This window comes from Sphaerodactylus townsendi, linkage group LG02 (assembly GCF_021028975.2).
Source record: "Sphaerodactylus townsendi isolate TG3544 linkage group LG02, MPM_Stown_v2.3, whole genome shotgun sequence".
NCBI classification, from domain to species: Eukaryota; Metazoa; Chordata; class Lepidosauria; order Squamata; family Sphaerodactylidae; genus Sphaerodactylus; species Sphaerodactylus townsendi.
Genome location: NC_059426.1, coordinates 46,396,823 through 46,411,713, shown reverse-complemented (window position 1 = coordinate 46,411,713; position 14,891 = coordinate 46,396,823). Strand labels below are relative to the sequence as shown.

Sequence of the window (14,891 nt, the reverse complement as noted above, 5' to 3'; positions counted from 1 at the left end):
TTCCTGAACCATTTCAATCCAAGCCCAAGCCCCTACTGAATTTCACCTCTGCTCAAAATGGCTCCACGCCAACTGTCTCAGCTGCCAGTTTCCCTCCTCTCCCCCTTTCCCACACTTCCACAAATTTACCAAATTATAAAGGAGAGGGAAGAAGGAAAACAGCAGCTGAGACAAAAGCTGCTTCTAAACCGTTCATGTTTTCTAAGCTATTTCTACCAACATGGACTCTGGCAGTGTAGCTTTTTGTTCTTCCTCATCCTTCAGTTTTTAAAAGCTGCCATATTTTCAGAGTTAAACCAGTTGCCATGTCTTTGCTGTGCCAAGAGAACTTCTGAGCATGTCTGGAGCCTGACGGTGACTGAAAAATAATAGGGTTTTTTTAAAAAAAAGAATCATCAGGAGAATGAAAAAATAATAATTCTCAGATTTCCAGGTGACACTGCTTTCTTCAATTGTGGTCTTGGTCCTTTCCCCCAATTTAAAGTAGTAAAGAGAAAGAGGAGACATAGTGACAGAACAAAGAAGTTCTTCACCAAAACTCAATAAGGGGAGCAACGTCAAGTGATTGGTTTGGCTTAATTACCTTTCTAGCCTGTTTTAAGGTTCCTTTTTTGGGGGGAAAAAGGGATGAATAAGAGAGCAACATCAGCCACATCGGGTATAGTCACATCATTGCTCAGCTTGTGTGTTCTGTTCCATTTTGTGTAACCCAATACACTATATTCTCCTACACATCCTATATGCGTCCTATTTCTGTGTATGTGTGTGGAGTGGTGGTGACAGATATGGGGCCAAAAGTAAAGTTAATAAAAGTGGCGAAATTGGCAAAGATCACAAATCCAAATTTGGATAATGTCAAAGGCTTGAATCCAGTTTAGAAACACATAGCTATTATTTAATGTCAGCTTGTGAAAGCCCTCAAATGACTGGCTTGCATAAGAAGCACTGTTTTAGATGGTTGGTTTTAAACGGTAGAGTTCAGGATTCTGCCCACCAATGTGATCTCTCTCCATTCCATCCCCCCTTCCCCCAATGCTTTGTGTCACTGACAGAGGTGGAAAGAAGATACAAGAAACTTGACTCATAACCACCTGTCTAAATGCAAGTTAGAGATTTGTACAAGTCATTCACTGGTTTTAACTATCTTATTATTCTGTCACTCTAAAATGGGATGTCTCTCCAACCACCACCTGGAGGTGGACAATCCTAAATATATCTCAAACAGTGGGTGCTTTGAAGTGCTGTTACAGCAGGGTAGTTTTGTGGCAACATGGAGGTCAGATTCTTCTGGAAATAGAGTTTTGTATGTTCCCTTTGATATTTCTGCAGTCCTTCCTTGTGCTTGCTTCTCCCCATCTTGATAAATACCAACTTACTTAATACGGAGCCATTGATACTTGTTTCTAGTTATACATTATTTAGGCCTGCAATTGTAGATTGTTCAAATCTTTTAGCCTAATCTGGCATTTCTTTCACTGCAGTCTTTTCCAAATAGTATTTTAAAAAAATATTGTTCGAAGTGCAAATATGGTTTTAAGAATCCCTTCCAAGAACTCTTAATCAGGAGTTCTAAGTAGGAAATATTTAAAAGTGGGCTGGAAAACCTACCATTTAATGTAATTCACCAAGCCAAAGTCTTTGGAACTGCTTTCTTCTGAATGCCTGGGATGGAGCAGAACAAAGTCAATTACTTACTGTAATTAAGAAGTGGATGCATTTAAACTGTAGAGAGCAGTAGCAGTCTTCTTGAAACTGTCTAGTAACTCTGAAGATTACAGAGAAAGGGCCTTGAACTGTGTCTCAAACAGAGAGGATTTTGAATGAATTCACTACTCCTATTCTATGATCTACTTTTCCTGATATATTCATACGTCACCGATTATATATGATTATTACAAACAGCACATTAAGACAAAGACTCTTTAAAAAATGAATGTTGCTTTGGTCTTGTTAGCACTGAAGTATCTCTTTTACATATCATAAGGGTACAAATGTTTATGCAATGCTGAAATACTTGTATTTTAATAAAGCTCAGATTTACTCAATGGAAGAGTGAACTATGTTGCTTCCTTCTTAAGCCTTCAAAATCAAGTCACTCTAATTATGTGTGTTGCTTTTACTTTGAGAATATTATTCCTTGTACTAATGTAAGAAGTGGTTTGTTTGTGTTGGAAGAGATGTGCTAGATTGGATTGACTTTTGTTTTTAGTCTAATCAATGTGCACATTAATGCATTTGCAGTGTTATATAAAGTATTTTATACCCCTCCCCCTACTTGTAGGACTAACAAGTTGTTGGAGAAATCCACCAATTACAGTGTCATCTAAAGCAAAATTTCAGGAAGGTAGCCATGTTGGCCTGCAGTAGCAGAGCTAGATGGACTTGAATCTTGCTATCCTAAGAAAAGTTACAGACTTCCAAGACAATGGCTTAGAAGGTTGTAACTGTGCTAAGAATGGTTATACTGAAATCATACCATGATTGAAAGAGGAACACACGCACACCCGTTCTCACATTGCTTGTTCTTGAGCATCACATTCCCATAAAGCATAATAGATGTTCTCTATTTCCATATATCACTATCCCATATAATATAATGAATACAACTTATTAGGTCACTACCATCCACCCACAATTTACATTTATAGCTCCTGCCATAGTCAACAGCTGCTTTAAGACTTACACACAGGCAGTTATTTTGGATGTTAACATAATTGAGCAGGGTGGAGTAGCTATTTTCTGCATGGAAATATCACGTGCAGAATTCTGAATTGTGCTTGTCAAGGATCATTAATTGTTGTGAAGATCTTATGCCTGTGTGCTTGTTTGAAAACAAACCCTACTGTGTTCAATGCTGCTTCTAGCACTGTATAGTGGCTAGGCTATAGGAAGGCTCTGGTAGTCCCAAGGTTCAAATCCCACTTGTCTGCCATGGAAGAATACCAGGTGACCTTGGGCCAGACTCTCCGCCTAACATACTTCACAAGGTTGTTATTCTGAGAATAAAATGAAGGAAGGGAGAGTGATACAAAAATGCTTTCAGTTCTCATTGGGGAGAAAGGTGGGCTATAGAAATAAATATGTACTGCTATTTAGTGTAATTTATTGTTAAATAAAAATTGTGGAAAGTGCAGAATAATAGCTTAGAGAAAAAAATACAGAAATCTTTTTCCTGTGAAACTGTTTCTAGACCCAGGGCCACCACCATTGTAAAATATTTAATTATATGTCCCAGTTTAAGTGGGTTTGGGGCACAAATCTTTTAAAACGTTTTGAGGCAGGAAATAATTTTTTCCTCCATGGAGTTCCACATTGTTTTTCCCTCTTACATTCAAAAAACATTTTATTTCCAGCCACAAAAGATTTTAAATGAATCCCCTTTTAAAATGATTCTTAAGCCTGAAATGTTTTCAAAACATTTTTACTTGTTATTCAATCAGTTTACTACATTTTTCATGCCTCTGTGACGTCCCCAAACTTTCTACTTTCTCTGTTCCCCCTGCCTGTTGATTTTTATCATTTTTATCCCGGGGGGGGGGGGAGGAATGTTAAAATCCTCAAAGCATCCATTAAATGAGCTATAGAGAATCACAGCAAGAAGCATTGAAGCATCAGTTCAACAAATAACTAAAAGGGGGGGAGCCCCTCACAACAGCCATGAGTCATTTTGAGCAGGAGAGTGCAGTCAAACATCATGGTAAAGAGGGTGATTGAAAAAGTTTTACAAACGTTTTACGAATGTTTAAGGTGATTTGTGTGGAAAGGGCCTTAGTCAGTCTTCCTTTTCTGGAAGTTCTCTGTGGAAGATTGTGAACAATCAGTAAAACTGTCCTCATATTTGACAAGAGAGATAGATTGGTAATTTGTTTTAAAATGAGGCTGTTGACAGCAGTGTAGTTGTTCACTGCTGCTAGTTAATGCATAGCAGAGTTAATGCAGAGGCGTAGCTCCAAGGGGACAGGACACACCAGGCATGCAGCCCATGGGGATGTGGTGAGGGCATTCCGGGGGCGTTCTGGGGGTGTGGCGTGGTGTTCCAGGGGCGGAGGACACACCAGTGCACCGGGCACTTTTCTCCCTTGCTACGCCTCTGGATATGAGATGTGATCAGTGTGGGTCTGGCCTGGCCAGTGATTAGTGCTGTGTACTCTTTTTAGAATGTATTTACTTGGATGTCTGCTTGAATTTGGTAGGATTTATGTTAAAGAAAGCTTCAGAACTCAGCTGTAACTTGCCATATGCCTGACGGAAAATGTCTTGTTCCTTTAATACAGGCTTAAAAGGTAAAAGGAGTCTCTGTGCAAAGATCATTATAGACTCATAGTATGATGTCGCTTCATGACATTTACTAGGCAGGCTATGTTTGTGGTGTACTTTCCCATTGTCTTCCCCAGTCATCTCCACTTTACCCCCAGCAATCTGGGCACTCATTTTACCAATCTTGGAAGACTGGAAGACTGAGTCAGCCTGCAGCCGACTTCCGTTGGGATCGAACTAAGGTTGTGAGCAGAGCTTTGACTGCAGCACTGCAGCCTAAGGGAGGTTATTTACCAGGTGACACTATTTACTTCCTTCACTGAAAAGTTACAACTGTTCATTTCCATTCATGGAGCCTCTATTAAAGGGATGGAACATTTTTTCCAGGCCTATTGGCAACTCTACACGTAGCTTCCTGTGAAAGAATTAATAGCATTCGGGGGGGGGGGGTAGGTTATGGAAGATGATGTGCTTGTAAATTACATCTAAAACAAATGTGTATATCTTATAGTGTACTTACTTGTGATTTTCCATTGCTGTTCAGATCACAACCACATCAGGAAATGAATTCCTCCTTCAGTTAGATACAGACTTCATCATACTGGACTGGTTTGGTGCTATCAAAAATGCAATTGAAAAAGTGGTATGTAGTTTTGGAAGGCTGCTCCCTTTATTAATTAAGATATACTCATTGAGACTGTGTATATTTAAGCATTTGTGTAGGTTTTAGAGTAGAAAGCAAGTTAACTAAATCATCATCCTTCTTTTTCAATCAATATATTATAATATGTAAATATGTCTAACTTTTAAGTGTCAGATAAACAGGGTTACTGGACTAAAATCATAGAATCATAAAGTTGGAAGAGACCACAAGGGCCATCAAGTCCAACCCTCTGCCATACAGGAACACACAATCAAAGCACTCCTGAGATATAGTGAGATATGATCATCCATCTAAAAATCTCCAAAGGAGACTCCGCCACTCTCCGAGGCAGTGAACTTCACTTTCACAATTTCACTTTCAAGTGGTCCTGACAGTCAGAAAATTCTTCCTAATGTTTGGGTAGAGTCTCTTTTCCTGCACCTTGAATTCATTACTCCGTGTCCTGGTCTCTGAGGCAGCAGAAAACAATCTTACTCCCTCTTCAACATGGCATCCCTTCAAATATTTAAACATAGCTATCATGTCCCCCCTTAACCTTCGCTTCTCCAGACTAAACATCCCCAGCTCCCTAAGTCTCAATTCATAGGGCATGGATTCCAGACCTTTTATTATTTTGGTTGCTCTCCTCTGGACATGTTCCAGCTTGTCAATATTCTCCTTAAATTGCAGTGCCCAGAACTGAACACAGTACTCTAGGTGAGGTCTGAGCAATGCAGAGTAGAGTGGTACAATTACTTCCCTTGATCTAGACTAGGGGTCGGCAACTTTTAATACCCAAAGAGCCATTTGGCCCCTTTTCCACGGGAAAGAAAACACTTGGAGCCGCAAATACTTTTTGACATTTAAAATGAAGACAACACTGTATATATATATATTTTACCTTTACCTGATCCCAGCCTTCCTCCCTTCCATGATCTACAAGCTTACCCTCCACTGGCTTACACTGAAGTAAACCTTCCAAGATCCACATGCAAGAATTTTCCCATGTGCTCCTGCATCCCTTGCCAATGCAGAATCAAACAATTCCCACCCACCCCCGCCTCCCCATCAAACAGCCCCAACAAATGCAACCTTGCAGGGCTGCAGGTAATAACTCCTTTAAAACCTGACATCGTCTTTCTCACCTGGACTCAGCCAGGCTGCCATCTGCCAGGAAAGCCCCTGATCTCAGCGGGGCTGCTGAGGGGTCTGCAACCCAAGGGGTGCTGCTGGGGTCCCCTATGTGGTCCGCTCCCCAAGAAGGACCCAGGGGAGGGGGGAATGAGGCCACCCAAAGCAGGGTAGACCCCTGACCCCCCATTCAAGGGGGGGTGGGCTGAGGTTAAGATTGCGCTGAAAATCTGCACTCCTTCAACTCCCTCCCTTCGCCACTCCCTTTCCCTCCCTTCGCCACTCACCTGTTCAAGAGGATCCACCAGCAGTGCTCTGCCCCCGCCTCTGCCGTCATCACCATCATCAACCAACCAGGCAGCTGGAACAGGGAAGCCGGAAGTGGCTTGGGATAGCCGTCTTGGGCTGTGCCTCTCTAGGAACGGGGACTCTTTCCCATTAACCCTTAGGGCGACTTTCCGAAGGAGGCTGAGAGGACCCAAGCCACATGGAGCCGCAGTACAAGTATGAAAGAGCCGCATGCGGCTCCGGAGCCGTGGGTTGCCGACCCCTGATCTAGACACTATACTCTTATTGATGCATCCCAGAATTGCATTGGCTTTCTTACGTTATTTGATTACATCCTAAAACAGAATACTGCATTTATTGCTGTGAAATTTAAAATGGACTAGTTTCCTGTGGGTAGTAAAAGCACACAAGCACTTAATAACTAATGAATTTTTACATTTTCTGTTTATGCAGCCTACAGTATATAATCTTGGATAGGGCTATTAACACATATGACTCTTTTATGTATTATCATATTACTTATTTGCCAAGCTTAGCAAATATTATTTTTAACCAATTATTGTTATTTCTCAGTCTAAAATAAGACTAAATTTTATAACAGTCATTTTATTTGCCCCTCCCAAAATAGCTCCCCCCTCCTCCTTTGATTTTTACCATGCATAGTATAAATTTCACATTTGTTCTCTCCTAATTATGCTGGAACTATTTGTGCAAGATAAGAGGTTATAAGAAAAGTCACCTTTTGCTGCATTTTTCATTAGATCTTGCTGAGCCTAGTCTGTTGACATTTTAATGTGTGATCTATACACCACCAATAGTGAGACCATTGAATAAAATAAGAATTGGAAAACATTTTGAATGTACAAGTATGGGAGCAGTACTAAATAATAGTTCTGTTTCCCTTTTTGACATCAGAACAGTGATGACACCAAAGTTCTTAATTTCCTTATTTAAAATATGAACCTCAGTAGCTCATGATACTTCCAACCTACAGGGATCACGATAGCACTAAAAGTTCTTCTCTAGCTTGAAGTATAATCAAAGCTGGAGAAGACTGCCACCATTCCCTGTGGTTTACTCCTTGCTTTGGTAACAGAAAGCATGTATCTTAAATGTTGTTAGTCAGCATCTCATCGAAAGTGTAATTTGAATGGCATGATTAAAATCCTTAGTACAGACATCAGGAAACCAAGTAACACTGAAACTAGCAGCCTTCATTCTGAAGCTGGCAGCCTTTAAACATGAAGTCTCTCCCTATGCTGCTACAACCAAAAGTGGTCACAAGAAATACCGTGATCTTAGAGCTGGAGTCAAAAACTCCATCATGCTTCTGATAATTTCTCTGGGAGATTAATGTGGTAGCCAGAGCCACCAAGTCACATTGATTAATGACCACCCTCTAGGGTTTTCAAGACAAAAGACTAACAGAGGTGGTTTGCCATTGTGTGCCTCTGCATAGTAACCTTGGACCTCTCTGGTGGTCTCCCATCCAAGAACTAACCATAGCTTACCTTGCATAATTCCCAGGATCTGATGAGACTAGGCTAGCCTGGGCAATCCAGGTCAAGGTGGGAGCTTAAGAGTTTCTGAATGTTATAGTTGTGCTCAAAGAAAAAAAGGGAACTGTTTTTAGGGTGTTTTTTAAAAAAAATATTCTTTAGAGAGAGTCAGGTTGCCAAACTTAATTCTGAACTAGGCTAGAGAATTCACCCAGAGGACATTACTCAAGGGACTAAGTATTTCATTTGTTGATTCATTTGTACACTATCTGCCACTGCAATATTTTTATTTATTTATTTATTTATTAAACTTTTATACCGCCCCATCCTCTAGGGGCTCTGGGCGGTGTACAGCATAAAACATGGTAAAACAAGTCACTAAAATCTTTAAAACAGCGGTAACAAACATTAATAGTAATCCATAAAATAGCTTAAAACTCATAAAACAGCAAAAAACCATAATACATAATAAAAGGCGTCCGACCCCAATTTAAAACCTACCCCCATGAGGGGGGATGGCAGGACCCCTCAATATGAGGGGACCCTGATGTAACTGCCCTAGGGGCAGGGCAGTAAGGGGGCACCATATCAGCAGCTGGACACTCCAAAGGCCCGGTGGAACAACACAGTCTTACAGGCCCTGCGGAACTCACCCAGGTCCCGCAGGGCCCGGACAGCTGGAGGAAGGGTGTTCCATTTCAGGCCGGGCCAAAAGTGTCAGGGAAGGTCCTGGCCCGCGTGGAGGCCAGCCGCATCATAGAGGGGCCGGGGGCCACCAGTAAGTTGGCCTCTGCAGTTGGGACATATGGGGGAATTCATATAAGCTATTGCCTGGATTTAAGGGACTTCTATATCCCTGGGATGGGGGCTTGTCTTTCTTTAGATTATTTCCATTTACCCTCAGTCAGTGCATGGAGCTCTGTCCACAATGGTTCCCCATTAATCAATCGTTCCTGTGATCATATATATATATATAGTATGCTACCAGTATACCAGGCACTTACAGAATTGCATAGTCAACATAGCTGGGAATGAACCTCTACTCTAAGGTAGGAGGTGGCAAATTATGTAAATTATGTAAAAGATGTACTTAAAGCTGGAAATAGGGATTAAGCAGGTCAGAGACCACCTAGAAACAGTGACTTCTGAGGAGTGATTTGCCTGAAGAAAAGGTGGCACCACATATGCAGTCATCCCTGTAGAATAAGCAAATCCATCCATGCATTTCTCAACATATGCAAATCTCTCTTTATTGGAGTAATGAATGGAACAGTTTACATGTGCCATCACTACTCCTTTGTTCACATATGCACATGCTTTTCAGAATTCATATGAAAGAATGCACTCTCCAGTCATGATTCAGAATGGAAGTATGACACAGAAAAATGGTATTACATCAGTAGAAAATAATGCTGTGATAGCCTACCTTTTCCCCTAAGTAGGAGCCAAATGAACTTACACTGTCCTCCCCACCTACATTTTAACCTCATAGCAACCCTGTGAGGTAAGTTATACTGAATGTGCGTTACAGGCCCGAAGTCACCAAGCACGTTTCTGTGGCAAACTGGAGATTCAAACCCAGATCTCCAAGATCTTAGTACAATACTCTGACCACTAAATCACCATTAGAGTCATGTGAACAACTGCAACGCTAATATAAATCTCCATTTTCTAAAACTAATAATCATTCTAAATGTAAGCAATGAAATAAATATTAATGCATGTTTCCCTGTACAGCAACTGGGGAATTTCCCAGTACATTAACTGGGACAACCTTCTTCATATGATAAGCCTTATTCGTAGGATTAGTTCAACATTCTACAAACACCCCTTTCCCACTGAAACAGTAGTTTTATATTCTTTTATTTTTAAGGTTTTATAATTTTGACCTTAAATTTATGTACTTGGGGAAAATGCTGTTAATTAATGTTTTCTAAAATGTTTGTTAAATATCCCAGCATCAAAGCGAAATTAAACTTTTACTTCTAGTATCATTATTTTAACAGCATTTTATTGAAAGGGTTTTGAAGCATACTTTCCTGATAAATATTTTTGTTTTCCCAGGTCTATACTTGCTTTCAGTGTAGTCTTTTGAAATGAATCATTTTGTTTTCTATATTTCTGTTTTAATTCTGCACCTAGTCCAAAGAGAAAAGTGGCGCATCAAGGACCAAGGAGTTCCAAATTCGAAGATCTTCTAGTTCTGAATTGCTGAGCAGTTTGGGGACTGAATCTAAAGAATCAAAGGCAGAAAATAGAAGATCTTTAAGTAAGTGTCTGTTATGTTGATTTAGATAAGTATTAACAGTGCAATAATCAAAGTGGGGGCAAAATTGCTGAGTAGGCAGTGTAGGGCATAAATGCCACTTAGTCTGGCATAATGGACCACTGGGGGTTGGAGGACAGCATGGGCGTGTCTTTGCAGCCGTCCCGAGCTGCATACAGAAGGCAAGGTAAGTTCTTGTCGCACAACACAGGGGCCAAAAGCGGCGCCCTCATGCCAGTGCAGTTTGCACCGCGCCGGCAGGAAGGCACTGCTTTTGGAAAACCTTTGCCCCATGAGCGAGGTTTAAAAGAAGCCTTCGCACTGCTTGGGGGTGGTGCGGCTGGCAATGCTGTGATGCAGCAGCACCAGCTGTGTGAACAGCTCCCCAGGGACGGCGTTTTTGCCGTCCCTAGGGCATTGTATTCTGCTCATGTGGAAAGGGCCTAAGTCAGTGGTGGCGAACCTATGGCACTCCAGATGTTCATGAACCACAATTCCCATCAGCCCCTGCTAGCATGGCCGATTGACCATGCTGGCAGGGGCTGATGGGAATTGTGGTCCATGAACATCTGGAGTGCCATAGGTTCGCCACCACGGGCCTAAGTCTTAAGTGGCTGTACTTGGAGGGCATTGTTTACTACAGTACAGATGACAGTGTTCTAAGAAGAAGAAGAAGAAGAGTTTGGATTTATATCCCCCCTTTCTCTCCTGCAGGAGACTCAAAGGGGCTGACAATCTCCTTGCCCTTCCCCCCTCACAACAAACACCCTGTGAGGTGGGTGGGGCTGAGAGAGCTCAGAAGAGCTGTGACTAGCCCAAGGTCACCCAGCTGGCGTGTGTGGGAGTGTACAGGCTAATCTGAATTCCCCAGATAAGCCTCCACAGCTCAGGCGGCAGAGCTGGGAATCAAACCCGGTTCCTCCAGATTAGATACACGAGCTCTTAACCTCCTACGCCACTGCTGCTCCTAAGAGGAAAAGTTTCTAGTGCCATCTTTCTCTGTATTCTGCCAAACCTGTATACATTTGGAATAACAACTTCACTCCAACAGGGGTTTTGTGGTTAAAATTTAAGCTTGGTTTATTCAAGGGTCCATCTGCTCATTTTTTTTCACAATAAAGATAATGACTGATCATCCTATCTACATCTTCTTTCCCACATTTTGGTGTCACTATCAAAGAAAATGAAGTGTTCCCACAATCAATCTTTCTTTCTTTCTTTCTTTCTTTCTTTCTTTCTTTCTTTCTTTCTTTCTTTCTTTCTTTCTTTCTTTCTTTCTTTCTTTCTTTCTTTCTTTCTTTCTTTCTTTCTTTCTTTCTTTCTTTCTTTCTTTCTTTCTTTCTTTCTAAGAACTGGGAGACCTAAGTTTAAATCCCCACTCTGCCCCGAAGCTTGCTGGGTGACCTTGGCTAGATACATATCCTCAAATTCACAGGATTGTTGTGAAGATTTTACACCTCAGGAAAGGGATGGGACCAGAAAAGAGGTCCTGTTCATGTGCATTTTTTAATTATTATTTATTCGATTTGATAAACCGCCCTACCCCCGAAGGGCTCACTTCTGACTTATGAATCAATGGCCCCCAAAACAGTCTTTCATTGACAGCGTTGCTCAGGTCGTGGAAATTGAGGGCCACGGCTTCTTTTGTTGAGTCAATTCATCTCATGGTGGGTCTTCCTTTTTTCCTGCTGTTTTCAACGTTTCTTGGCATTATTTATCTTTTTCAGTAACTAAAGTTCAGTAGCTTCAGTTATTTTAGCCTTTAGCAGCATAATCACTAGATAAAGTTTTCTTGAGTACTTTATTAGACTGCAAAGGAGTATGGTGTCTATGGTGTTTCCCAACCCAAGGAGAAATTTGTCAGTCCACCCTTTTCCCAGACATTTTTTTAAAATACAGCACACCTAATTTGTATATTGTGTTTGCCATATAAAAATTAGGTGTGCTGTATTTTTAAAAAAAAATGTCTGGGAAACGGGTAGACTGAAAAATTTCTCCTTGAGTTGGGTTTTTATGTGTCTGGGGGGGGGGGGTAGGGGGGGAGCTGGGTTGAGGAAATATTCATGAACAGTTCATAGAGGTTCATATGTCATTTAAAAGAACATGTCATTTAAAGGAGTTGTTGATTATATACATATATAAAGAAAAATATGTATATAATACATGGGAGCATCATTTTGTACTATTGCCTCTCTTCAAAACTATGTAGATATGGCCCTGGAAGCATTTGCAGTGCACATATGATGGCAGAAAGTTGGTGTGTTACCTAATTTTAAATATGAATTTGGTCTATGTAGTCTCCTTCATATAAGGACACCTTCATTGTTCCCCTACAGTAAAAACATTCAGGTTGAATGGAAACTCTGTTTGGGATTGTGGTCTGTAGAAACACAACAGTACAAGACTGATACCTTAAAGTATCACATAAGCATATAAAAAGCTGCATGGATTTGGACCAAAAAGCTATCTAGCCTAAATTATGTTTCCAAAAAGCCAGCCAGTGGGAATCATATAAGAATCTGAAGTCGACCAGCCTTTCTAGTTGTTTAGCCTCATAATTCATAGGCGTATTTCCTCATAGCTAAGATGATAGGCTAAGATAAGAGGTAGCTTAGGTATAAAATTCTGAACAAGCATCTTAGTTTCGAAAGGATATTGGTGAACATTAGGAAATGTTGCTTCTGTTCATATTATATATTTATATGGAAATAACATGTTTGTTATTGTTCTGATTACAAATTTCTCTTGTTTATTTCAGTCAGGATGTGAGGTTGACTCCTTTTCAGCTTTGCTAAAGTTTCCTATGCATGGCTTTGTTCAAACCTGGTTATAATGGCTTGTGGCGAAAAGATACAATCCGAGGGCCCATACCTCTTTGCCGTTGCGTTGGCAAAGTGCCACTAAGCTGTCTCACCATGTGTTGTTGTCTTTTATGCTTCTTGGCATCATAATTCCAACATCTCACCAATAATGATTCAGAAGACAGATCAAATACCCACCAATGACAAAAAGTTATCATAGATTCCAATGCTTGAACTACAGCGAGTTCTGAAGAGCCCATTTCCTGCTTTAACTTTTGTTTTAAAAGTACCAGAGATCTGACACAAAGTCTCACTGATTCAGGCTTTCTCTGTGTTTAAATAGCTTAAGTTACGTTTCCTTAAAAATATGTATTTGGAATTTTCTTTTGGCCCCTTGAGACTCAGTAATTATGTGGAATTAGAAAAATGTTAGCATTCACTTACTTATTAGTAGTCAAAGCACAAACTGTATTGTCAGTTTTCTGCCTTTGGCTTTCTATGCCCTTAATGTTCACACCAGTATCGTCGCCAGAATTATCAGCAGCCAGAGCCAAAATTGCTTTAAAAAGGCATGAGAACTGGTAATGACATGTTGTTAGCAGTTAACAGGTGGTCGTTCCATTGTCCAGTTTGACTGTGCAGCACAAAGACGGTATGTGCAGTATCTGCAATGGGGGCATTTCAAAAGGTGCTTTTTTATTTAAGGGGGGAAAAAAAATCAAAATCTCTTTCTGGATTGCCCAAGTTTTTGGAAACTGCCCACAAGCTAAAGGAATGCATACATGTTTTAAATCACATTTAAAGTGGAACAAACCAGGCACTTTAAATGCTAAGGCAGAGTGTCTGTTTTTAGGCAACAAGAGCAGTTTGCATAATCAATACACACACACACACACACACACTTTTCTCCCCTTGGTTCTTGCTCTGGGATGGAAAAGATCTGGAATATGTGGTTTTCACGGAAAGCTATTGAAGACTGCTTCTCATCCAGCCCTAGCTGATGGCACAGAATTCCATAAGCACGAATCTTGCATTATCAGAATTGCATTATAAACCTAGCTAATGTTTGGAAGTGTCTGCAATGGAACTGCAAAGAACCAACATATGATTAGAGAGAATAGCCATGGTTCCGAAAACGAGGAAACCATTAGATTTGTTTGTTAGGTTACAGAGCAGCAGAGATCTGCTCATGCATGAACATTCATTATATCGTCATAGCGGAAAGTATAAGCTGCATGTGCAGTTTGCTTGGTTATATTTTTTTCTTGTTTGCTTATTTGTTTATTTGCTATCTTTCCACCTAAAGTAGGGTCCCAGAAGTGGGCCACTATTGTAGTGGCAGGGCCAGGGATTCTTTGGAATGAGAATCAAGATGCAGGAGTGTCTAATGTCTAAGTTCCTTCCTTACATACAGAAAGGACAACTAAGCTCCTTATTTCAATAATGTCCCTCCCAGCCTATTCTTACAAGTTAACCCAAGAAATTGTGAAATATCAGTCTCTGTCAATGAATGGAGTTATCACAGTCTCCACTGTAAGAACACTTTTGTCATTGTCATTGTTGTTTTGTTGTTATTGCTATCAGATTCTGTAGACTTGCTTAGGATTGTTCTCCAAAACTAACTCCAACATACCATCTCCCTACCTCCCTGCTTATACATTGTGCTGAGGCCCCTTCCGCACAGGCAGAATAATGCACTTTCAATCCGCTTTCACAATTGTTTATAAGTGGATTTTGCTATTCCGCATGGCTGCAAAGTGGATTGAAAGTGCATTATTCTGCCTGTGCAGAAGGGGCCTGAGTCTCTGAAGTCTTTAAGATACCATTGGACTGCTTTTTAATTTTGTTGCCACCACAAACTAACATGGCTTCCCATCTGGAATGTATCATATTAAAGGTCTCCTATGCATGGAACTTGGAATTTTCATGCGTTCTTCTCCATTTTTGCAGGCAGTTTCAACTTCTGGAAAGATTATTCACAGGGTTTGGGTCCTGACTGGAAAAAT

General features: G+C 40.7%; 1 protein-coding gene across 1 annotated transcript in view; it reads left to right on the top strand.

Moving 5' to 3' along the window:
• ARHGAP15 (Rho GTPase activating protein 15) overlaps positions 1–14,891 on the top strand; it is a 520,646-nt gene that overhangs the window by 266,179 nt on the left and 239,576 nt on the right. Inside the window, exons 6-7 of the mRNA XM_048486956.1 lie at positions 4,802–4,900; positions 9,961–10,087. Coding sequence (XP_048342913.1) covers positions 4,802–4,900; positions 9,961–10,087 — 226 coding nt within the window. The remainder of the gene's footprint in view (positions 1–4,801; positions 4,901–9,960; positions 10,088–14,891) is intronic.